The 25,335-nt window shown below is 40.2% G+C and overlaps 1 protein-coding gene across 14 annotated transcripts in view; it reads left to right on the top strand.

The window, feature by feature from the left end:
* Positions 1–25,335, top strand: part of SERAC1 (serine active site containing 1) — a 52,096-nt gene that overhangs the window by 21,844 nt on the left and 4,917 nt on the right. For 5 of the 14 annotated variants that reach the window (XM_037895062.2, XM_043544262.1, XM_037895061.2 and 2 more), the window contains 12 exons: positions 1,658–1,779; positions 5,174–5,263; positions 7,525–7,653; positions 9,801–9,914; positions 11,813–11,975; positions 13,321–13,471; positions 15,038–15,179; positions 18,049–18,149; positions 20,661–20,758; positions 21,322–21,504; positions 21,994–22,137; positions 23,466–23,840. In XM_037895062.2, the coding sequence (XP_037750990.1) occupies positions 1,658–1,779; positions 5,174–5,263; positions 7,525–7,653; positions 9,801–9,914; positions 11,813–11,975; positions 13,321–13,471; positions 15,038–15,179; positions 18,049–18,149; positions 20,661–20,758; positions 21,322–21,504; positions 21,994–22,137; positions 23,466–23,602 (1,574 nt within the window). In that variant the 3' untranslated portion in view covers positions 23,603–23,840. Of the gene's footprint in view, positions 1–1,657; positions 1,780–5,173; positions 5,264–7,524; positions 7,654–9,800; positions 9,915–11,812; positions 11,976–13,320; positions 13,472–15,037; positions 15,180–18,048; positions 18,150–20,660; positions 20,759–21,321; positions 21,505–21,970; positions 22,138–23,465; positions 23,841–25,335 lie in introns of those variants that run through there. The other 9 variants (XM_043544263.1, XM_043544264.1, XM_037895064.2 and 6 more) reach the window with 6 other exon arrangements.

The raw sequence follows: 25,335 nt of genomic DNA, 5'->3' as shown, positions 1-25,335 counted from the left end.
CATTACACTCATTCACTGACTCCTCACAGGATAACGAGGGTCTAGTTCAACATCTTCAAGCTTGCAGAATCATTTTTAATATGTTCTGCAGACTGATGGCACTGGATTTTGTTGCAAGATTTTCTCCCCCGGACGCTGCTTTCTGGGACTGGGATCTGCCAGCTCTCTTTAGCATTTTCTTTTCTTTCTAAAACTGGCTCCAAGGTTGGTTATTCATATTTAGGGCACAGATCTGTGGATTGTGGGTTTTTTTTTGATAGTCTTAAATTGCTTTGATTTTATCCCCCTCTATTGCAGAGAGCTGGATTAAGCCATCATCTTGTTTATTGGCATTGACTGGATATTTTCTAAAAGATATGCCGTAGTTTAGTGAATGATTACAGGAAAAGAGAGGACCATTTCATGGTTAAGGCAGTTGAATGCTGCCCTAAAGAATTCCCGTGTCACAGAGTGCCTACATGATGCTAAGCAAGTGGTTTAAACCAAATGTTTCACAGGTGGTCATTGATTGTGTGTTCCTCATGTTCTGGGTGCCTGATTTGAAACCTTATGGTCTGATTTGCAGAAGTGCTGAGTGCTCAGAGCTGCCACTGAAGTCAAAGAGTGCTGTGGTTTGAACATATTTAGTGATTATGTATTGCTAAATAATGTGAAAAATCAGATCCTAGGTGTTTTATATTGGGCACCTAAAATTAGTAGATACTTTTGATCTTTATTTCTTTGTGCCTCAACTCCCCTTCTATACACTGGAGGTAATACTCCCTTACTTCCCAGGAGTTTTTGATGATAGATTAATGTTTGTGAAGTACTCAGATAGTATAGTGATGAGCGTCATAGAAAACTTCATAAGGAAATTAATAATTCTGTCTTCCGAACAGTGGTTTACTGCAGACTGGTCAAAAAGGCCTGGGGGCCATAAATTGAACAATGAGGATAAAACAAAATAATGAATAGCTGCTCATTAAGTGAGCACTGTCTGTGCACTGAATGAGGCGGGGGTCCTACGGAAAAAATAGTATATGATTATGTAATTAAAAACAGTATCAAAATGCATACGCATTCTGAAGGTTGCATCGGCTAGTTTAATTCTGGCATTTCCTAACTTTTGGGTGTTTGACTTCGACACCTTAAATAATGTTCATTAAATGTAGTTTTTTGTGTGTAAGTCTTTGCACTGCCAGGGTCTAAGATGCTATATTTCTAAAAATAGTATATGTAGCATAACGCTATTCAAAAATCTTTCAGATTTCAGAGTTTTGTCTGAACCAAGACCACAGGCCTGAGTGCAAGCATAGCCTTGGTTTGTGATTTTTATTTTCCTTTCAAAGCACTAACTCTAAACACTTGCTATCACATATGATTGGCTAGTGTCTGAAATTCTTTATTGCAGTGTCATGCTCTGGCCTAAAAGGATTAATTAATACATGCAGTTAAAATGTCATTTTTGTTTTGTGTTGATCTGACAACCAGTTTCTTTTTCCACTTTTAGAGTTTGTGACTATAGAATCATGGAAAACTTGTGTCTTAGTTACATGGATTGCAGTAATATTGTTCTATTTGTATTCATATTTACAAAGTACTATGGAAATCATAACTAAAATTAATTGAAATATTCAAGGCTAGTTTTGGCCGTAACATCTAAGTTCTCTTACTACAGATTATCAATATAGGATGGTTGCCCAAGCCTGTGATCAGAAGACTCTGATTGGTTTGGCCCGATCCAAGGATATTGATCTTCGTTTTTTTCTGCCACCACCTCACTTACCAAAAGTAAAAGATGTAAGTAAATGAAAATGTGGGTATTAGTTGAATCTCGTCACTTTTGGTGACAGAAAAGTCTCAGCAGTGTTTTGAGGTGAGCTGGACTACTCCTACTCCTAATTTTATTTATAATTATTGCCATTCCGCCTGCCCCCGCTCCCCCCCCAGCACTTGTAGTGTAGTACAGTTAAGGGCTTGTCTGCACTTCCAGCGCTGCAGCTGTGCTCCTGTAGCACTAAGTGAAGATGCTACCTCTGTTGACAGGAGAGCTTCTCTCATCTGCATAGTTACTCCACCTCCCTGTGAGGTGATAGCTATGTTGACAGAGATGCCCTCCTGTTGACATAGTGCTGTCTACACTGGTAGTTAGGTCAGTATAACTGTTTCCACACCCCTGATTGACAGTTATACCAACTCAACTTTGTAGTGTGGACCAGGGCTAAATCCTACACTAGAACCTTCATTAAGTTAGAGTTTAGGCTGATGATGAAACGCACTGCATGTCAACACAGTCACTAAGAATCAGGGAAATAATGAGCTAAGCAAACATTTCACATTCAGAACAATCTCAGGTCACATCTTAACTTCCCAAACCACACGGATTTTTACAGGTCCTCGGGATGCTTTAGATGCAGTTCTCCCAGCTGTCCCTTCCCTAGTGCTCCTACCAACAATCAGCTCTTTCAGCCTGGATTTGTTAACCGCTTGGGCATGCTGTAAAGCCCATCGTCCTCCCACGCATTTGAGTAGGGCTGAACTCGGTGCTGGAGGGGTTTGTTTTTATTTTATTCTCATATTAACTGGTTGGTATTTATTTATGTGTCAGGGTGTGTTGAGCAGTCCTTGTAAATTGTATTCTGTATTTAATATATGGAATGGGCCCAGGGCTGGGCACCTGTAGAGGATTTTTGTAAATCTAATAAAAAGAATCCTTATCATGGGCGACATGTCCATTCTAAGCCTCAAGACTTGCAAAATTAGATATGGCATCTAGCAGTGATATTCTGTAGCTTTTCACTGTCAGGTTTATCACCCTTGGAATGTGATATGACCAGGGTGAATAAAAATTGAGTTTTTTAAAAATAAAAAAATTGATTTTGTTATTTAAATCAGATTTTTAAAAATTACATACAATTTTATTTAAAAAACACATTTAAAATTCACTTTGAAATTGGCAATCTGTATTGAGGCCTAAACCTCTTATAATCTGTTAAAATAATTTAAAGCAGTACATGTTTGCTGTCAAATTTTTAAGGAAGTCAGACCACTGAACTAAGGGAAGCCTCTGGCTAAGCACTTGGAACCAGAGTTTGGTGAGGTGGTAAACCATCTTTTAACAGCAGTGGCCTCTTCTGCAAGTGTAGAGAGAATATTTTCTTCATTTCAATTTATTCAGCTACTTCAGTTTGTGACAGATATTGCAGCTGCATGCAGTATCTTTAAGAGACCCTATTGTATTTTGTTTATGAATGGCTTATGTAATATGTGTCATTGTGGGCCAGGGATTGTAGGCAGCTTGGGTCGGGGAGGGTAGGTAGAGGAGGATTACCACAGCTCCTACAGGAACTAAAAACAGTGTGGGGTGATTAAGGCTAGTCCCTGAAACTGCAGACAACTCCAGAGACGTACCACCTGCTGTGGTGGCTTGCATATACTGGCTCTAAATTGATTTTCCAGAGACCAACAGACAAAGAAAGGGCTTTTGGTATAAAAAAGGTGGGTTTAAACCAACACAGGGCTTTCTTTTGATTTGGGAAATGGACAGGACCTTCTGTCCAAGGTGGGGCCCAACCCTTGTGGAAGGTTTGGAAAGATTTTGGGCAGCTAGGGCCCCATGAGACTGATGGGTGATCTCTGGTAACTTTTAGCATGCATATAGGAATGTTTATTGTTTTTCATATGTTGTCTCTGTAATGCTTTTACCCTAAGAATAAATGTATTTTGCTTTGTGAAGGCTGGTTGGTAACTGGTATATATTGTTGTAGCCCCTTAAGAAAGGTTAACCACAGGTGCTAGACCCTGGTCAGCCTGTCTGGGGAAATCACAGTGAGATGCAGAGGGACTGCAAACCTGATCATCGTGGCCAGAAACAATCAGTTCATTCATAAACTGCAGTTAATACATCCTTTGTTTAATAAATCAGTTAGCTTTAAATGCAGATCATGCTTTGAAAATAACTTTCTCATTTATTCACTACTTTTGAAGTAGCTTTATTTAATAAAACAAAATACAGTGCCAGGCAGGAGGGTCCCGCGGGCCGGATGTGGCCCGCAGGCGGTAGTTTGCCCACCTCTGATCTAGTAAATAAGAAATGCATCACTCAGCATTTTCTAATGTAATACAAAAGGAAGACATTAAGAATCTGAATTAAATGTACGTTAAGCTATGTAATTGCTTAAATACATGTATATAGATCTAGTGTACCCTGGTTAGCAAAAAGAAACACCAAATTTAGTGAAAGGCTATATTTAGTTACAAATCAATCTATTAATCATTACCATCTAATGAGAATTAACCTTTGTTTAGAAAATAACTAAGTACACATGAACAACACAATTGAAATCCATTATTTAAATCAAGGTTTCTTGCTTGCTGATTTAAAGCATAATTAAAATCAGTGACTTGAACAGAGTGGATTTGATTTAAATCAGATTTAAATCATGATTTAAATCAAATTGATTTAAATCGATCACTAGTCAGGAAGACTCAATTTAATCATGGATTTCTATATAAAAGTGCATTCTTGTTGGTTGTTATAACCTTAATACATATTCTTCACAACTCAGAGAGAGATGGAGGTTTCATTTTTAGAAGGTACACACTATACATTTTTAAAGTGATTTATTTTGAAAACTTTTCAGATTAGTTTTACAGCTATATCAAAAAATGAATGATTGTTTGATTATTTCATTTACCAAAGGTAATTGAAGCAGATATTTATGAAGTCACTGATAGGTGAACTATCTCCAGTTCAACAGGTTAATCATTAATATTTGGAGTATTTTCTTGCCATGTTGAATTAGGAGGAGAACATCACCAGACAGACATTCAAATAGTTTTATTTAACTAAAACAACAACGTTATGTATTCTGGATTTTTTTCTTCAATAGCAAACATCTAATATTTTAACAAAATAAGCATATGAATTTTTGAATTAAACATTCAATTCAATTCTTGAATTAAACATTCAAGTTTTTTAAAATCAGGTTTGTTTTTGTTAAAATTGTTTTAACTAAAATAGTTAAATGAAATATTTTTTAAAAAACAGCCCAAAATTAAATAGACTACATCAGCCAGGTCAACATGAGAAACTTAAAATATTGGCTTCTGCAGCTAACTCAGTCGTTTTCACCTTCATTTTCCTGTTTGTTCATAATCTGGAAAAGAAAAACAAGCTTTCCTGCTTTTTCAGGTCCCAAACGATTTCTCAATTTGGAATGAATTAGTCCAAAGGAAGAAAACATTCTTTCTACGCCCGCAGAAGAAGCTACTGCAGTTAAAAGTGAGATTATCACTTCAACAGTGTCTGAATCCAAGTGCTTAAGTGACTTCCACCAGTTCACTGGTGTGACTTTCTTTAAAACATCATCAGCAAATAAACATTTCTGGAATGGTTCTTATTCCCAAACTGGGTCTCTCTTACGGCCTGCTGCCATTATCGGTTTTCTCTTCTAGTGAGAGAATGGTATGTAGGGTGACCAGACAGCAAATGTGAAAAATTGGGACGGGGTGGGGGGTAATAGGAGCCTATATTTAAAAAAAAAAAAAGACCCAAAAATCGGGACTGTCCCTATAAAATTGGGACATCTGGTCACCCTAATGGTATAGTAGATCTCAAATCAATGAAGGCTACACTCAGAAAGACCTCAAGACTTCTGGAATATACTGCTCAAACAGTTTCACTTTTGTTTCTACTGCCTGTCCCTCCCTTCTCACATTTCTCTCCAGACTTCTTCTCCTTGTCCAGATCTATTTCGCCCCCAACAATCTTCTATTCATTGAACTTTTTGAAACTTTGCACTTTTAGAGAGAGGTAAGGGATTGACTCTGTGTACCCAAATTTGCAGAGGGACAATAGGGTTGAAGTCTGTTATTTCTCACCTCTATACATTTATTTATTTATTTAAAATCACTTTTGCTATTACAAGCATATTATCTCTGGAGACACAAATCCAGTGTCTGAGAACTGCAAAACTAAGCATCTCTGATGGTATCGTCTAGCCTAAGCACTGAGTCCCATTGCGTAGATAGAAAGATTAACCTAAATAATCTATACAGAAGCCCCTGGAAGATTGGGTCCCTAATCCATGAACTATTGGAACTCATTTACAAAACTTTTCGTAAACATTACATGAATATATTGTCTCATACTATAGAATTAGAATTTATAATCCCTATTCCATGATGAGATACCTTAGTTTTAATTAAGCTATATTATAGCTCTATCTTTAGATAGGTTATTTCCTCAAAAAGCATGTTATAAAAAAAATCCAATTTAAATTAAAAAAAATCCAATTTTTATTATTATTTTGTTTTTAAAAAAATCATTGATTTTTGTTTTGCACCCTGGACTTGAATTACTTTGATTAAATCAGTCCAACATGGATATGACCATGGGTCTAACTATTTCCAAATAGTTGAACCTCTCAGGCTTGAGGCATACTGTGGTACAGATACGTATATTTTTACTATTCCTGCTGTGTAATCACTGGGTGGATATCCGTATATAGAGGTTAGGGAGGTCTTTGCATCCTACTCATTGAGAAATTAAAGTAATACATTCCAGCTGCAACTGTTGGTCTATGCATATCCATCTACCAGTGCCATAAAAGAACAAAATAATTTGGAAGCAAGGAAAGTTCCCCCATGTCTATCTCCAGAAGCACAGGATCCAAGAAAGAGAATCAGATCAAATGATCTGTTCAGAGAGGCTGATTTACTGGTAGGTAATTTTCCCTTCTCTGCATTTAATAGATGAAGAAAATAAGCCAGACAGGTTAGAATTGTCCAAGACCAGGGTTGCCCATGGAGGCAGTATCAGCAAGATATTCATGAGTCACTAGCTCCAGAAGTTGTATTCCGACTATTAACTTGCATTTCTTCTGATCCTTAGTATGTGGCCTTAGGCAAATGACTTAACCTCACTGTACTTGTTTTCCCATCCCCATCTACTTGACAGGGGTGTTTTGTGGATTTCTTAATGTATATTTGTACAAATACTTCAAAGATAAAGATATATACAAGTGTTAACTATTTTATTTCTATCTTTAATGCCATCATTTAATTTCTTAATCATGCTATTATTTTTGTAGCTGGATGATGAAACCATATAGTCTTAATCTGCACCATTATTTTTGTGGTGATTATCGAGCAATTGAGGGCCAAGTTTCAAGCTTTCTTGTTGTATGCCCTGGTGCTTTTCTGCTCTAAGCTCCATTTCATTTCTGTAACACAGGCCACATTTTTATTCTTCCAGACCTCATTGAAATAAAATAAACTCCTAAACCTAGAAATTTAAAGCTGACTTTCATTGAAAAATTTTCTTACCAATAATAATAACCTGTCATTTTATAGGGCTATACATCTTCAAAGTGCTTCACAAACATTAGCTTAGGTTGTAGAGCACTCAAACCAGGCCTTTCAGTTTACAGCATTACTTCATGTAACAATTTCTCTTGTTCCAAATCTTTGTTTATTTTCACATAATTTCCTGCTGTGTTCCTTTGGAGAGTGTTAACAAGTATGTGTGTTTATCTGTTATAGGATTATGCTATAGAAGATGAGCTCCGATTGTTATTGGTATCTTTACCTCAGACTGATCTTGAGCAGTGTGTCCAGTACTTCACATCTCTGGCTTTAAGAGAAAGCAGTCAGACTCTAGCTGCAAAAAGGGTGAGCTCTTAACTCCAGGGTGGAATTATACAGAACATTCTCTTTTTTAAAAATATTTATTTATTTAAGGTATAATTTATTAATTTTATAATATTAGAGTGGGTGAAGCTTTCCCTTTCCACACCCCATGCTGCTCCTGCTCCACTAGGACTGAGACTGTTTGTGGGGTTATGCAAAGATGAGGGAGAGCTTGTTCCCTCCTCCCTTCTTGTTTTTGCAACTGAACAGGTTGTTGTAAAAATGAGACATGGGGCAGGAATGGTATTGTTGAAAAATGAAAAACCTACAGTGTTTCCCTCCTTTATTATACTTTCTGTAGTTAATAGGCTCTCCTTTGAGTGATTCGCACATATACATTTCACTGTAGGTTAGGGTTGCCAACTGTCTAATCACACAAACCCAAGCACCTTTGCCCTGCCCCCTGTCCTGCCCCTTTCCTGAGGCCCTGCCCCTTCTCAGAGGCCCCACCCCACTCACTCCATCCCCCCCCCCCCCCCCGGGGTTTTCACTCTCTCACTTTCACTGGGCTGGGGCAGGGGTTTGGGGTGCGGGCTCTGGGCTGGGGCCGAGGGGTTCAGAGTGTTGGAGGGGGCTCTGGACTGAGCCTGGGGCAGGGGGTTGGGGTGCGGGAGGGGGTGCAAGCTCTGGGAGGGACTTTGGGTGCTGGAAGGGGCTCAGGGCTGAGGCAGGGGGTTGAGGTGCAGGAGGGGGTGTGGGGCTCCGGCTGGGCTGCGCTTACCTTGGGAGGCTCCTGGTTGGTGGTGCAGCGGGGCTAAGGCAGGCGTCTGCTGTGGCCCCGTGCCACTCCCAGAAGCAGCCAGCACAGTTCTGGCCAATGGGAGCTGTGGAGTTGGTGCTTGGGGCGGTGGCAGTACATGGGGCCCCCCTGGCCTTCCCTCTCCCTAGGGGCTGCATGGACATCTGGCTGCTTCAGCGTGCTAAAACAGGGAGCTGCCTTATCCCCGCTGCACCACCGGACTTTTAGTAGCCTAAAACCTCCCAGTTTGGCTTCAGGAGCCTCCGGGAGGTAGAGCCTGATTTCGGGAGACTCCTGGGCGAAACCCGGAGGGTTGGCAACCCCGCTGTGCGCCCAGTGCACTGAAGTTGGAGATTTTGCCAGCAGTGTCACTAGGCGGCGCTAGTGCCTGTGTGCTGAGCTGAGGCCATAAAAGGAGTGTGTCTGTTGCCTCCATCTCAGTTCTTTCTCGCCTCCCGGGGTGGGAGTTGGAGCTCCGTTTTTTTCTTTAAAGCTGGTGAACTGAAGCTAAAAAAAATTACTGTACATAGTTGTAGAGCATTAGCTTAGTCTTAGTTAGCGTACAAACCTTTTTCCAGACATTATGCCAGTTCTCAAGCCTCCTGAGATGATGTCAGCTTTGCCAAATTGGTATTCCAGTCTCTTTTCAAATAATCTGAAGTCCAACCACCTGTAAGGAAACTGCTGGTGAGTCACCTACAGAGTAATGTATATGTGCACAATCAACATAAGTGTTGAAACTAGGGGTGAGGGGGGTGCTGTGGCTTGAAGTGGTTTCCATCATATACAGGGTTTACAGTTTGGTTCAATGGCTCTCCGCACCCCCACTATAAGAATTGTTCCAGCACCGCTGGTTATTTACCCGTACAGGAACTGTTGCTCTTTGAGATGTGTTGTGCACACATACATTCCGTGACCCTCCCACCTTCCTTGCTACTGAGGACTTTAGATAGACAGTGGAGAGAAGAAATGGAAAGGGGGGCAATGGACACCCCCCTTTTATGCTCTCAGTTTAGTGCAGCAGAAGAGCAGGGGTTCCTAGTGGTACTGATTGCAAAAGTCTCTAGCTCAAGTGGATTGAGCGTACAGACACCCACAGTGGGATGTATATGTGCACAATGCATATTGAAGAACAACAGTTACTGTACAGGTAAGTGACTGTTTTCTATAAAAGCTGCTGATCTAATGGGCGGTTTTATTTTTTTTTCCTTTATAAATATTAGAATATTTCAGAACATATAGGGATATTTTTATGTAATACTCATAAGAGCACATGGTATAACAGCTTTACAGGCTGTTGCATGCTTCGCTTTTTAAAAAAATAACTAGAACCATGCTTCTTATTTAGCCATTTGAGATTTGATTTGCTTGTTGTTGATTCTTATTCCAGGGGGGCTTGTGGTGTTTTGGAGGAAATGGGCTTCCTTATTGCGAGACTTTGAGTAAAGTCCCTTCAGAGACAGTAGAACTCTTCTGTTTACAAGCTTTAGTGCAACATTCCAAGGTAATCCATATATACAGCTATAATTGAACAGCTGTATCGATAAACTTCCCTTTCTGATCTTGCCTTATGCATATGTGGGATGGCGTAGGGGGGAGCTGCCTTCACAACCTTCCCGATATTGTTTCCTTCCCAAAACCTGCTGAGGTCCTGTTCACAGGATTGGAATCCATGTATGAGTGGCGGTGGAGTGGGAGGTTTGTGGGGACTGTCCACAGGATCTATCATTGTCTCCCACTACAACCATGGATATTCTCCTTCAGTGATGGAGATTCCCTTTTAAGGAGTTCCCCAGGGCATCTATGGCAAAGAGTGGGGGAGGTGCCTGGGGTAGCATAGATCTTCCAGTTTTGGTGGCAGGCCCAAAAGTTCATTTCACAGTGGGGCACACCCCCACTAGCACCATAGTCAGGGATAAACTTTATGAGGAGGCCCTTGTGAAATATTCCTCTACTACTCTGTTGTTGTTCCGTCTTCTGACGTCTTCTGTGTCCCTACTCTGCATAGAGGTAACAGCTATTGAAGGCAGTACATGTCAACTCCTCAGTGGAGGAGATATCAGTTATGTGGAGTCTGGGTATATTTTAAGAGTAACTTGTTTTATTTACACACACACACATCAGTCCTGGAACAGAGATGGTCATACAGGCAGTCCCTTCTTTCAGGAATATCCGCGCTCGTCTACACAGCAGAGCATGCCAGAGGGGTAAAGTGCACTAACACTTGGTGTGTTCTAAAAGCTACTTAGTTTGCATTAATGTAGCAGAGCCTATATGGGGCAATTAGAGCGCTTAACAAATCACACCCCTCTAGTGCATTTTGCCGGTGCCCTGTAGACAAGCCCTCAGTCTAAGACTAAGGTGGACTTCGCAGAGAGCAACTCTGTATTATGCATTAACTCTGATCAGAGAGCTGCAGCACTTTCTCCCAAGGATCATTGCCTCTACACAGAACCTTGCATAACAAAAACTAACAACAATACAGCATGTATTCCCAACATTGAACATTTACTTGCCCACTCAGAAAAAGAAAGTGGAAGACTATGTGTAACAGCATCACCTGGTGACACTTGCCATAACAATATTAATTGCACAAGAAAGACTGCAGGTAGAACGTAGAAGTCCCAAAATCAGAAGTTGAATAAATACATATTGAAAAAAATCCACTAAGCTAAATGTGTGGTAGGGAAGGGCAAAGAGCCAGGTACTCAGCCATAGCACAGTACTCATCACTGTAATAGAAACTTTCATGTCACCAGTATCTATTCAACAGCAGTGGTCCACAGTATGGCTCATAAATGTGCAGTCATCTGCCTACATTGGTTTCTGTTGCTGCCATGAAGATCTGTAATGACAGAAGCACTATTTAGAATAATGTTACCTTTTTTAATGAAAAAGGATTCTAAGAGAGTGTTCTAGCAGGTACGTGTGCAGAATAAGTGGCCTCAGTTTACACAATGCTTCAGAAAAAGTGGGCAGTTGTGTTATGGAGAATTGTGGTCTTAGGATCTGATCCTGCAAGGTGTCAAGCATCCTCCGGTCCCATTAACTTCAGTGGGAGAAAAGTGGAGGTGCTCAGCACCTTCCCAATATTGGGCTGTCAAGTTGTAATGATTGTGCAGTTCACATGCTAAAATTTTTGACTCCCTTTCTGAGTTTGTGGCATTCAATAAAAATAAGTATTTCATAGTTCTTATTTCTTAAATTGTTAAATGGAAAGATTTAAGCATAACATAAAAACAAATCCTAGATTAAGTAAGAATTTCTGCGTAGGATGTGGATATAGTACTTAGTACCTTTAATGGAGATTGTATGTATTGAGAGCTTCTCAGGAAGCTTTTGCAGATGTCGATGTTTGCATGACTTCCACTTAGTATCACTGAATTTACTGTAAAATGCTAGGTTTCTACTCATTGTGATAAAATTGAAGCAAATGGAGGCCTGCAGCTACTACAGAGAATATACCGGCTTCGTAACGATTCTGCGAAAATACAAAGGAACATAATTCGCATCATTGGCAATATGGCTTTGGATGAACGTCTTCATTCATCCATAGTACATGCAGGTAAAAAGAAAGCAACCTTGATGCAATATTTATATTCTAAATTTGTAAGTGAATTTAGTACTTTTGTAAAATACACCGGATCAGTAGTGCTGGAGGCAGAAGTCCTATTCATTTACAGACCAAAGCAGCATGGTCAGTGTTACTGCAAATTTGCCTACTCTGTCCAGCCAATGTGCCTCATCCCTACAGTCAGAGTCATTATAAATCATTGATCAAGGTTCAGAATTTGGGCTTAGTTCAGCTAAACATCAGAATTGAGATGTTTTTATGAATTTCTTGGGGCTCCTCCTCACAAACTCTATTTACCCAATAGTTCCTAGATTTCGTTACTGGCTGTGATTTCTTCTTCTGAGGAGGCCAAGTAGGTCTGTTTCTCTGCTGTCTGGAGTGAACAGGCCAGTCCATCAGTTTCCTCATTTTGAAGTAGATCTAGTAACTTCTACTTGGTCTTGCTGCTCTGCCTCTTTTAACAGGCTCCCTTTGGAGTTTGTGCCCCAACATGCACCTGGGGATTGTGGAATTCTTTATGTTGTGAAATCCTTCCTTCTATTTCTGTGAGAATCCCTGCTCAATCCTTGAGAATGGAGGAAGAGATTGTTAGAGAACAGATATTCACAATCCTTTAATGCTTTCTGCGGCATACATTTCAAAGGATGTACAAAATTTTAAAGAGAACTCCATAGAAGAGCTACAGGGTCCTGGCAGTCCAGAACTGAGAAGAAGACTACCTGTTTGTCCCCATAAAATGCTTAACAGGGTGGATAAGAGAAAAGGGCCAGTCTCTTTGCCACTACAGTTCACTCTTTGTCTTTCTTTCTCCTTTCTTCTCCCTGCCCATCAGATTTTGGAGGTCTCTTATTCTACTGGGCTACTGGGGAGGTGCCATTTCTTTTCTCTACCTTTCTCACATCTTGACTGCTTGAGGGATTTGGGGATTTATTCCTTTGCTCCTTTCCCCCTCTCTCTTCCTTTTGGGTGATGGGAGAAATTGAAGAGGGATACACACTCTTTTTCTTGAGAGAGAGAGAGAGAGCTCTTGCTGCAAATCATAAACTGATCACCAGCTGGAGTCTGAGATTAATTGTGTACCACATCACTGAGGAATATTTTTGGCACAGTTCAGTACATTACACAGGTGCTACCATCCAGCACTGGCTACAGTCTGAGGCAAGATACCTGGATTGAAATAGGTTTTGTTCTAGCATTGCAATTCTTATGCTCCTACAATTATTTTGGCAAACATCATTTTAAATGAGAAAAGCCATTCTGCAATCGTAGTTCAGATAATAGTTTCTTAGTAATTAACAACCAATGCGAGATGTGTTTTGTTTTATTTTTAAACTAGGTTGGGTTTCCATACTAGCTGAAGCAATGAAGTCTCCTCATGTCATTCAGTCTTCACATGCATCCAGAGCCCTGGCTAATCTGGACAGAGAGACAGTGCAGGAAAAATATCCAGATGGCGTATATGTTTTACATCCACAGTACCGTAGCAGGTAAAGAGGAGGGTCCTTACTCTAGCACATGCTACTTCTTTTATTATTCACTTACAAAAAAAATTTGTGAAGGTGGAGTTAAAGTTGCTGCTGCACAACAGTGCTGTCTGCTTTGCCTGTCCGTCTGGAATGTAGGACTTCCACATCTTAAACTCAAATGTTAAGACACTAGGAAATACTCAGCGAAAGTCTGGTCATATCTCCCTGAAAAGAATGTGAGTGTTACCAGGGAAAACAAACGCAAATTTACAAAAATCGGTATATACACATTGAAGGTATTGCTTCACATGCAACTCAGCCCTGTTGGGATGCCAGCACCATGTGGATAATTGTTCTTTTGAAAGCAAGGAACATTTGGCAAAAATGCAGGAAACTAATTGTAGGAAATCCCCTAGAGTATTGTTAGTAAAACATGTAATTGTGCTTGTGCAGCTGGAAACAAGGAGGAGAAGCAGGTGTCAACTAGCAGCAACTACTCCTTCTATTAATATCATTGCACAGGCCATGTGGAAAGTTCTGTTGGGTTGTATGAATAGAAATCCTGATTTAGAGTTGTAGTGGGCAAAGAGACTGGCATTTTTTATTACAGAGGGTAAGGTACTATGATGTTCCCATTTCCTGTTACTGTACCTATGGGGGCATAGTTAAGATGATGCTTTGTATGAAGCAGCATCTTAAAGGTGCACTTCGTCTTTCACTTGCTCTTGCAAAATTTGTAGGGATTTTACTGTCTCCAAACATACCAGTAAAATACTCTTTGGCCCACTTGGTGAGCAGCTCCTTTTGGGTGTCTGGAAGGGACAGATACCCTCTGCCACTTTGATAGTGGCAAAATCTATTACAGTGCCTCAGTGTAGTACCAGGGATACCTCTATCCTTCAGTTTCTTGGTATTGGCTGGGTGTAAATTGGAGTTAGCAAAGGGAAACTTTCTTTTTGCAGAGGTGAGATTCAGCAATGAGCCTCCTGGTACTTCCCTCTTTGGCTATGGGTTCCTCTCTCATTTAATATTCCTGCATGTGTCTTGAAGGGTAAGTGGTACTGCCATGGGGTTTAGGTTCACCTTCCCTCCCTCTGTTCCTTAGTAAATCACATAATTGCATTACTCACAGTGTTCCGGCATGGTGAACATTCCATGGGAATTTCACTGTTCCTTTGGATGCAGTAGGAAGGGAATGGTGTTGGTTCAGTTTTTCCAGCCATTTTATAAGTTGAAAATGTATCTGTTTGTGGTCCGTTGATGTGCCACTAGCCTCTTGTCGGGTCTGCATACCTCCAATAGCAGCAGTCCTACTGCAGATGGCTTGGATGCATTTAATGTTATCTTGTATGAACCACTTGAACTCCCTCCCCTTTCCCTAGCCCACTGTATTCTGTGTGGTTCCTCAGTTTACATTTTATAGTGTATACTATGTGTGATGGTCTCCGTAACACAGATATATTGTGCAGGTTTTATTTTTTAAAAAGCACTTCGGGATGGTTCAGGATGAAACGGCTTATGTAAATGTAAATTTTAATGTATTAAAATATGTACCCTACTTCTTTTTAAAATTCTTTCCAATATCAGTCAGCCCATTAAAGCAGACGTCCTTTTTATTCATGGTCTTTTGGGAGCAGCATTTAAAACCTGGCGACAACAAGACATTAATCAGCCTTTGGATGTAAAGGCTTCTGAAGGGGAAGAGATTTACAGTGAATGCTGGCCAAAGGTAGGGAGACAATAACTAATTCCCATCAGATTATTGTTTCTTCTTCCGTGAGCATTGTGGAGAGGAAAATGGAAGAGACCTAGAGTCACACAACACATAGTCAACCTGTGGAACTCTTTTCCAGAGGATGTCGTGAAGGCCAAGACTATAACAGGGTTCAGAAAAGAACTAGATAAGTTCATGGAGGATAGGTCCATCAATGGCTATTAGCCAAATTGGGCAGGGATGGTGTCCCTAGCCTCTGTTTGCCAGAAGGTGGGAATGGGCGACAGGAGATGGATCACTTGATGATTACCTGTTCTGTTCATTCCCTCTGAAGCACCTGGCATTGGCTACTGTCGGAAGACAGGATACTGGGCTAGATGGACTATCGGTCTGACCCAGTATGGCTGTTCTTATGATCTTAGCAACTGCCTGGTTTTAATCTAGATTACTTCTATTCCAATTCCGCAAGTAGCACTTACTTACTAGTAAATGGTTTCAGAGTAACAGCCGTGTTAGTCTGTATTCGCAAAAAGAAAAGGAGTACTTGTGGCACCTTAGAGACTAACCAATTTATTTGAGCATGAGCTTTCGTGAGCTACAGCTCACTTCATCGGATGCATACTGTGGAAACTGCAGAAGACATTATATGCACAGAGACCATGAAACAATACCTCCTCCCACCCCACTCTCCTGCTGGTAATAGATTATCTAAAGTGATCATCAGGTTGGGCCATTTCCAGCACAAATCCAGGTTTTCTCACCCCCCCACCCCCATACACACACAAACTCACTCTCCTGCTGGTAATCGCCTATCTAAAGTGACCACTCTCCTTACAACGTGCATGAAAATCAAGGTGGGCCATTTCCAGCACAAATACAGGTTTTCTCACTCCCCCCACCTTTTTGCTCAAAAAACACACACACACAAACTCACTCTCCTGCTGGTAATAGCTCATCCAAAGTGACCACTCTGCCTACAATGTGCATGATAATCAAGGTGGGCCATTTCCAGCACAAATCCAGGTTTTCTCACACCCCCCCCCCCCCCACACACAAACTCACTCTCCTACTGGCAATAGCTCATCCAGACTGACCACTCTCCCCACAATGTGCATGACATGCACATTGTGGGGAGAGTGGTCAGTTTGGATGAGCTATTGCCGGTAGGAGAGTGAGTTTGTGTGTGGGGGGCGGGTGAGAAAACCTGGATTTGTGCTGGAAATGGCCCCCCTTGATTTTCATGCACGTTGTAAGGAGAGTGGTCACTTTAGATAGGCGATTACCAGCAGGAGAGTGAGTTTGTGTGTGTATGGGGGTGGGGGGGTAAGAAAACCTGGTTTTGTGCTGGAAATGGCCCACCTTGATTACCATACACATTGTAGGGAGAGTGGTCACTTTGGATAGGCTATTACCAGCAGGAGAGTGAGTTTGTGTGTGTGGTTTTTGGAGGGGGGTGAGGGGGTGAGAGTACCTGAATTTGTGCAGGAAATGGCCCACCTTGATTATCATACACATTGTGAAGAGAGTGGTCACTTTGGATGGGCTATTACCAGCAGGAGAGTGAGTTTGTGTGTGGGGGGGCAGAGGGTGAGAAAACCTGGATTTGTGCTGGAAATGGCCCAACTTGATGATCACTTTAGATAAGCTATTACCAGCAGGAGAGTGGGGTGGGAGGAGGTATTGTTTCATGGTCTCTGTGCATATAATGTCTTCTGCAGTTTCCACAGTATGCATCCGATGAAGTGAGCTGTAGCTCATGAAAGCTCATGCTCAAATAAATTGGTTAGTCTCTAAGGTGCCACAAGTACTCCTTTTCTTTTTACTAGTAAATGTTTGTCAACAAGTTACATTTCTGAACAGATTGTTCTTGGGGTGGGATTTCCCCGCTAATGTTAGCCCCTCTGATATCCTTGTTCCCTCTAATAAAAGAGGACGCAGTATCCGCCACACTTCTTTCTATTATTCCTTTTAGGATTGGGCTAGAATTTGGTTGCCTAGTAGATATCTGTTCACCCTCCTTGCCTTTTTTATTTGCTATTCAGAGACACAAAAAAAGTCCACAAAATTCCAGATTTTTTTCAAGTATACTGTATGTTTATAAATAAACTGATTGCTGATTAACTAAAGCTTTGTAGTGTTTGCTGTTGAAGTTTTATCAGTGAATCAGTAACAAGGGCCTTAAAGAAATCTCGTTTGGTGTTGTGTATTTTATAGCATAATGTAATCAGAAAAGTAACTCTGTAAAAATGGTAGTTCAGGGTTCCATTTTTAATCTAACTGATTTTCCGTGTCACACAGGAGAGGGAGCCAGAAGCCTGAGTCCTGATTCTAGCTCTGGCACTCACTCTCTCCCTTTGTGGCTTTGGGCGGTTTCCTTAGTCTGCATGCCTGTTTTCCAGTCTATAGAAGAATAGGGGCTAGTCTACACTGGCACCACTAAAGTACTGCCTTGGCAGCGCTTTAACGTGCCTTGTGTGGTTGCAGCGCAGTGCTGGGAGAGAGCTCTCCTAGTGCTCTTAAAAAAACCACCTCAACGATTTTGTCAATAATGCATGAGTCAAAACAGAATCCAGCTCACTCTCCCATTGTTTTGGTGGCTTTGTGATGTGCTAACAGTAGTAAAAACTGTTTTGTCGTTTAAAGTAAGTAGCTAGGACATAAAGGAACACCAGCAGCAAATATTTTCAGAAGGATATCATTTTTACATTTCAGTCAGTTTTCTGTCCATAACTGCACTTTACATTTAATAGGGTTTTTTTATTTTTCTTCTAATTAACTATCAATCTTACAGCAGATTGCTGGTCTTGATTTTGATGTCTGAGAACCAACTGGTATAGTGTAAATTCAAGTATGCTCCTTTGTTTTGATTTTATATTTAATTTAGACATGGCTAGCCTCAGACTGTCCTTCGCTTAGAATTGTATCTGTGGAGTATGACACCCACCTGAGTGACTGGAAAACAAAGTGCCCTATTGAGGACCACAGGTAACAAATGAAGTGCATGTAATTTGGGGAGGAGAGAAAAAGCTATACAATTAACATATAGGATCTTATAGTCAGGAGCAGGTGATCTTATTTTTCCTGTCATGTGCTGCTGTGGAGGAGATTTGGGTTTGGAGAAACCTCTTACCATCTGTTCCTCAGCAACAGCGTGCACACTTGATTTCCCTACTGCCTGGGTAGGTGCTTGTGGTGTCTCTCTAAATTCTTGTGGTTCATTCAGCTTTGCATTAAGGAGAAATGTGTGAAGAACTCTAGAGACTGACCTGAATAGATTATTTGTGGTGTGGGGGATTTCTTAACTTCAGACAGACAATTCTCCAAATGCACAACAAAACAATCTTCCGATTAAGACTTTATATGCCTCGTTTTGGCCTGGAAATCATTTTTATTCAAGAGTTATAAATCCCTGAAAAGAGAGAGATACAATTCTGTGGCAGATAAAATATAGTGGCTGTATAATAGTTTTGGACAGGAAGTAAAAGAGACCCCATTCAGATGAAACTCAAGTTGGTATTTGTCAGGACATGTTTGCCAAAAGTGTTGTGGGGTCTTTATTGACTGCAAGCGATGAGGATTTCTGTTATGCGTCTCATTTGAACAGCACCTCCAACTCAACAGGGTTTTCTAAAAGAAAAAACAGTAGTACAGACTAGGGGTATGTTCCAAAGCCCATTGAAGTCAACGGGAGTCTCTCCATTGACTTTAATGGACTTTGGATGAGACCGTAGGTCTCAATCCTGCAAACATTTATGCATGAGCTCAATTTGAAGCAGGCGAGTAGTCCCAAAGATATGCCTAGGGGACTACTCGTGTGCTTAAAATTAAGTGTTTACAGGATCAGGGCCCAAAGGATTTATATTGCATAGTAGGGGAAAACTTTCATCACAGTATAGAAAATTAGGGGGCACAATTCTTATTGTTTTTTCTCCCCTCTGCTTGCTCCTTCTATTTCTTGGTATTTAGCAAATTGATACAATTATTCCAATAAAGGAAGCATATGTAATCCACTCCATTAGGGAAACAATAACAATCTCACCTACTTCTTTGAAATTAGTTGAAACAAAACAATACAGTTTAATAACAGCAAAAATCTGTGTAGATAGGTACCTCTGTTTCTTACTGTGTCCAACCAGAGTTATGGAAGTGGAAAGGAGTTAGAAAGAGGAAAAAATATATTTCTCAACAAGTATTATAGTAATTTTTGTCCTCAGAATAAAGATCACCTGAGCATACTGTATTTGGTCATTTTGCAGTTCCATATGGATGCTGAAAAAGGAAAGCTATGAAGGAGGATTTCTTAAGAGTATCAAGAAAGATGCAGCAGTAGAATTATAAGCCTTGCATTATTATTCATAGATATGCTAGCTGACCTTTTAAAAGTGAGCTTATAGTGCTGTCATTTAAAGTGTCATGGACGTGTGGGACAACAGTTAGAGTCTCCATGTAGCTGTGAAATCCCACGTGCCATTTTGGACTTGATTCTCAGAAGGAGCAAATCCCTGCAACTGTCTTAAAGATTTAGTTCAGTTGAAAAGATACATTTGAATCTCTTTTCCCAGGTATTATAGCAGAGTGATCTTTAACATCCATTCTGAGAATTGATTGTATAAGACTTTTTAAATGTGGCTGTTGTTTAGATCTTTGCACTGTAGTATCACAGTATCCTGATATTTCTGCTGCTCATTTAATTCTCTGAGTTCTTATCTTGTCCTGTGGTCCTCTTTGCTCAACTTTCCTTCTGCTATGAGGAAGGGAGGTGATATGGTTTAAAGCAGGGGACTGGGAATCAGTAGATGGTCTTGCTCTGCTACAGACTTGTTGACCTTTGGCAAGTCATTTACCTTTTCTGTACCTCAACTTCTCCATCTTCAAAATGGAGAAGATTATGCTTTACCACTCTTTTAACTATGAGATTATTGGCTGGAAAGTGTAATAGAAGAACAAAGTATCAATATGTATTATTTTAGAAATTATAGATCGATCACAGACTTATTTGTTCAGAACCCAGTTTTCAGCTTTAGCATTATCAGTGCATTGCTCCATACTTTAAGCGCAATTTAGCAAAGTATTTGCTTGTCAGACCCTGTTTGCTTCACAAGAGAATAGAATTCATTACACTCTGATGCTTTGAAAAGAAAAATATTTTTATATGGAAACCAAGCTGTTTAAAATCCCAAAGCATAACGAGACATTTAGAGCTAATTCTAAATGCCAAAACTAAAGGAAGACTCCTGTGCTTCTAGAAAATGTTCATTATCTCTGTCCCTGAGCTCCTGTTGTTCCTAGTTGGCCCAGTCCTACAAGGTGTTTGGTGTCCTCAATTCACAGTGAATTGGTAATAGCTGACTGTGTTCAGTAACTTGCATGATCAGGTCCAACATGAGTTATCTACCTAATTCCCTTTTCATAATACTGATGTACTGAAACTCCACGCCAGCATGAGATTGCCCTTTAATATGTTTGCCTTCCGCATTGCATCTCTTTCTTTTGCAGGAAATCTATTGCTTATAGGAGCAATGAGCTTCTTAACAAGCTTAGAGCTGCTGGTGTTGGAGACAGACCTCTGGTATGGGTATCACACAGCATGGGGGGTAAGTACTTTGCTTATGCTGTACAGATCAGCGATGTATTATCTGCCATTATGCTTTAAAATGAGTAGCTAAATTAGCCTGAACAACCACAGTTCAGATCGAACCCAAAGGTTTGCAAAATGTGGTCTGAAAATATAAAACTGATGTTTTACTTTATTAACTATACTGCATTGCATAACCAATTTATTAATAAACTATATTGTTATCTCTTTGTACTGTGTTGGGGAAGGGCACAGAATGAATGAATGATTTAGCTGAGATTGTAAGGAAGGTCATGTAATTGGGAACCTGTAGGCTAAATTGTCTCCATGTTGGATCTTTAGTGAACATCACTGTTTAAATGAAACCAAATAAGTTTGGAATATTGGATTTGACACCAAAAAGTAACAGTTTACATTTCCTGCCTCATCATAGTTTTCTACTTTAACATATTTTTCAAAGTAGAAGAGTAGACCTAATTAGTTGAGGAAAGAATATGATGATCTGATTTGTATGTATTGTAATATGAACATTATTCTCACAATTATTTAGTTCCCTGCATAAATTAATATTTTTGTTGCCAGGTCTTCTAGTTAAAAAGATGTTGGTGGATGCTTCCAAGAACCCAGAAATGGATAAAATTGTAAACAACACCCGAGGAATCGTATTTTACAGTGTACCTCACCATGGCTCCCAGCTGGCTGAATACTCAATGAACGCTAAATATCTTCTCTTTCCTTCTGTGGAGGTTAAGGAACTCAGCACAGGTATGCTCACTTTGTAGCCACTTAGCATAGGAGTTTCTGTTTATGATTTTTGTCACTCCCATCTGAAAATGCAAGATAAAAACAGCAAAACTCTTTTTTATCTTTCTAAGGCTGTCAGTTAAATTGACAGAATAACTGCTGTACTTAACTGTTTGTAGAAGAGGATAAAGCTGTGGGCAAGTTTACGGAAGAATAGTCTCAGCTGTTCAGAAATGTAATAGTGCAGTATGTGACTCCTCTATAGCATACCTTGTAATCAACTCCCCGGCCATGTAGGATTAAATGACAAAGTTAGCGTGGCATATTCTACGCTGCTGTCAAACCCCTGAAAACAGGGTCTTACGATGGATGTGCTGCTGTTTTTACTGGAGTTATAATTTTGCCAAAACATTTCTTACAAGATAAAATATTGAAGATAACTCATTTTCAGAAAATAAAAATTTAAAACAATTTACACAATATACAGTATTTCTTTTTCTCCTTCTTCAGATTCTCCTGCCCTTAAAGAACTGAATGATGACTTTCTTTCATTTGCCAAGGATAAGAAATTTCCAGTCTTGAGTTTTGCAGAAACCTTACCAACGCATATAGGTAGCATGGTAAAACTTCATGTGGTACCTGTGGACTCAGCAAGTACGTCAATTAGCTATTTTTTTTTTCACATATTGATGTAGGGGGATAGATAATGCAGATACTGTAATAGAAATATCTGGAAAGATAAATAAATAGGGGATATTATATGAAAAACCATTGATGGTTCCTTTTGTTTAAACTTTTGACCAGATTTTGACCTTGGATACATTTCTAAGTACAAACATGTAACCCTCCTATTGAAATCAGTGAGAACGCAGTGCATATCTGAGCATATTACTTATAGAGCAGTGTGGCAAAGGTTGTTCTTATGCATCTAACAGGGTCCTCTCCTTATTTTAAAGGTGGGAGATCACTGCACTCAAGCTCTTACAGTAGAGATCTCACTCATGGTGTTCACATGGCCAATATTTCCTATTTGGTTCAATGCTCAGTCTCTCATACAAACCCACCACACTACTATAGCATCCTTTTGGATGACCAAATATGGAAAACTTCAGGCAAAACAAAGAATTGCTCAGAAAGTTGTTAACATATGCACATGGGATTAGAATAGAAGACTCAGCATAACCTTAACTAGAACTTTCACTAAAGTGATCAGGATTAGCTATAAGGGATACCTAAACACCATGACTAGCGTCAGTGTAACTAAATTTGCTGGGAGTAGAGCACCTATATTGTACACTTAAGTGATGGGTTTTCCCTTTCTTGGGGAAACTCTTTATACTGTAGTCCATGTTTGATGTCCAATCCAGCCCAGTTTTAAAAACTGTAAAATCACAGTTTTTATAAAAGAGTTCATTTAATTATGAGTAAAAACCTTCTGCAGTCTTTTAGACTTTTTCAAAATGCAGATATTTTGACTTCAATAGGGCCAGGATTTAATCCAATGACATTAAACTCCCACTGAGTTTAATAGGCAGGATTTCAATCTTTGACGTTAAATGATGTGTTCAGTAGATAAATCATATGTTTGTAATGTTCTCCTTATTGACTAAGCCGGGTGCTGATGCCTCAATCAAAAAGGGAAAATTGTATGGGAAGGAAGATGTTTTTTTTTAAAGCCCTGATCCTGCAAGGGGATCCATATGGGCAGACACTTACATATTTGTGGAATCCCATTTAAGTCAGTGGAACTCTGCTGGGTCTAAGGATCTGTCCAAGTGGATCCCTTTGTAGAATCCGTCTAAAGCTGCATCTGCTTATGCACTATGTCATTGTGTTGATAATGCTTTCAGCACATTTAAAAACAACCTAGTTTAAGACAAAATGAATAAATAGCAGCTATGGAGGGGTTGGTTTTGGGTGACTTTAATTGTTAATGCAAGAGCTTTTTCTTAATCTACACTTTTTTTCCCCCCCTCCTCCAGATTTAGGCATAGGAGACCTAATTCCAGTGGAGGTTAATCATCTGAATATTTGCAAGCCAAAGAAAAAAGATACTTTCCTATACCAATGTACTGTAAAGTTTATTCAAGATGCTTTAGCAAGAGAACTGGGAAGTTGAGTCTTGACCATCCTTGCTTGCTTCTCTCTCAGAGTGTAATGCAACAGAGTCTTTCCACTGAAACTGTTGGCAGGCCTCCAGAACTACAGACACAATATTAATAATAAAATCAGCTGTCCAAGTGGCTTTCAATACATCTTCTACTTGGAAATCTACATTGTCTATATCTGAAATGCATTCAAAATATATACAAACTCAACCACAGACCCAGAAATCTGGCAATAAAAGGTGAAAGTCTGCTGTGATTCACTTTGACTTATTGACTACATGTCTGTAATTCCTCTGACGATTTGACCAGTAGCCGATGGGAATGCAGTGGAGGAAAGGCTTCAGGTATCCTGTAGCTACTCTTCTGGAGCAGCATGGATGGGCTATGAAGAGTCCCATGGTTCACTTCTTAGCCAAGAAAGGTTGCTGTGATTGAGATGAATGTACATATGGTACATTAAGGACCAAAAACAATAAACCCAGATGATGATCTTTTTCTATAATAGCATAGGGAAACAAATGGCTGTCTCAGAGTACACATCTGCTATCCATGTTTGGGAGTTTGAACCCAAGTAAGAACACGTGAATAATTCAAGATATTGTTTTGATTGATGGACCAGTTTATGCTGCTTGCCTTTCTGTTTAATAGGCCCAGACATTCCTCTAGTTTAATTCACTTTTTACCAGTTGGCATCAATTGATAACAAATGCAGGAAACAGAGTGCTGTGTGAGAAAGAGAAGCATCGCCTAATCTGTTGATCTCTGGTATGGTATCCTATGTAAAGGAGACAGTGGCAGTTTAATTTCGTTTTAATCAAAAAGATAAATAAATTCTTGTGCTGTTCCATTTTAATTCTGTCAGCGTTGGGCTTCAAAATCATAGAAAAAGAGCCCTAGTGTGAGACGTTTTTGACCTAGTTCTCTGCTCTGCCATACACAAGATCGGGGTAGGGGACCTTTTGTGCTGATTTCTTGCTGCCTACTTTGGGAGTGCTGAAAAGGCAGCAGTCTGCCAGAGGATCTGCCTCTCCCTGAAGACATGCCATTGGATCCAGCACTTCCGTCCTTGCCCTCTCTGAATGACTCAGTCGTTCCAGGTTCCTTTTCTCCCCGTGCAGCAGATTTTAAGTCCTATCAGGACTCGCTGCAGAGAATAGCTTCAACTCTGAGTGTACAAACTGAACTGGTGCAAGGAAAAAAAAATGCATAAATTCAGGCAACAACTCCAGGAAGGACTGCCCTCCTGATTAATTATGCCTCGTTACAGCCAGTGAAAGCTTTGTGGCTGACCCCAGCCTGGCTAGCCCTGACAGCTAAACATATAGATAAACGATACTACATACCATCCGAAGGCTCCAAATGTTGTTCTCACACCCAGGGCCTTGGGAAATTTAACTTGACCCTGAAGTAAAAAGAGCTAAAGAGATTGGACTCGTTAGGGAGGAAAATTTACTCTGCTGCCTCGCTCCAGAGAAGACTAGCCAACCAGGACTAGAGTAGCCCTTCTATCCTCCAAGACAGTATGACCCTGTCAGAAGGAGACAGAAACCTCAAAAGAAGTAGGCTAATTCTCTAAGCAATTGTCTTCCACTCAACCCACTGTAGGAAAGCAACCCTTTGACTTCTTTAAGGGCAGGGATGCAAACAGAAGTGATCTTTCCATCCCTGCCCATTTTGGGGACAGACTATCTCACTTCCTCATGTCTTAGGAGGTGAAAACCTTAGAGAAGTGGGTCCTACGTAC

Source organism: Chelonia mydas, chromosome 3 (genome assembly GCF_015237465.2).
Source record: "Chelonia mydas isolate rCheMyd1 chromosome 3, rCheMyd1.pri.v2, whole genome shotgun sequence".
NCBI classification, from domain to species: Eukaryota; Metazoa; Chordata; order Testudines; family Cheloniidae; genus Chelonia; species Chelonia mydas.
This window is presented reverse-complemented; position numbering and strand designations above follow the sequence as displayed.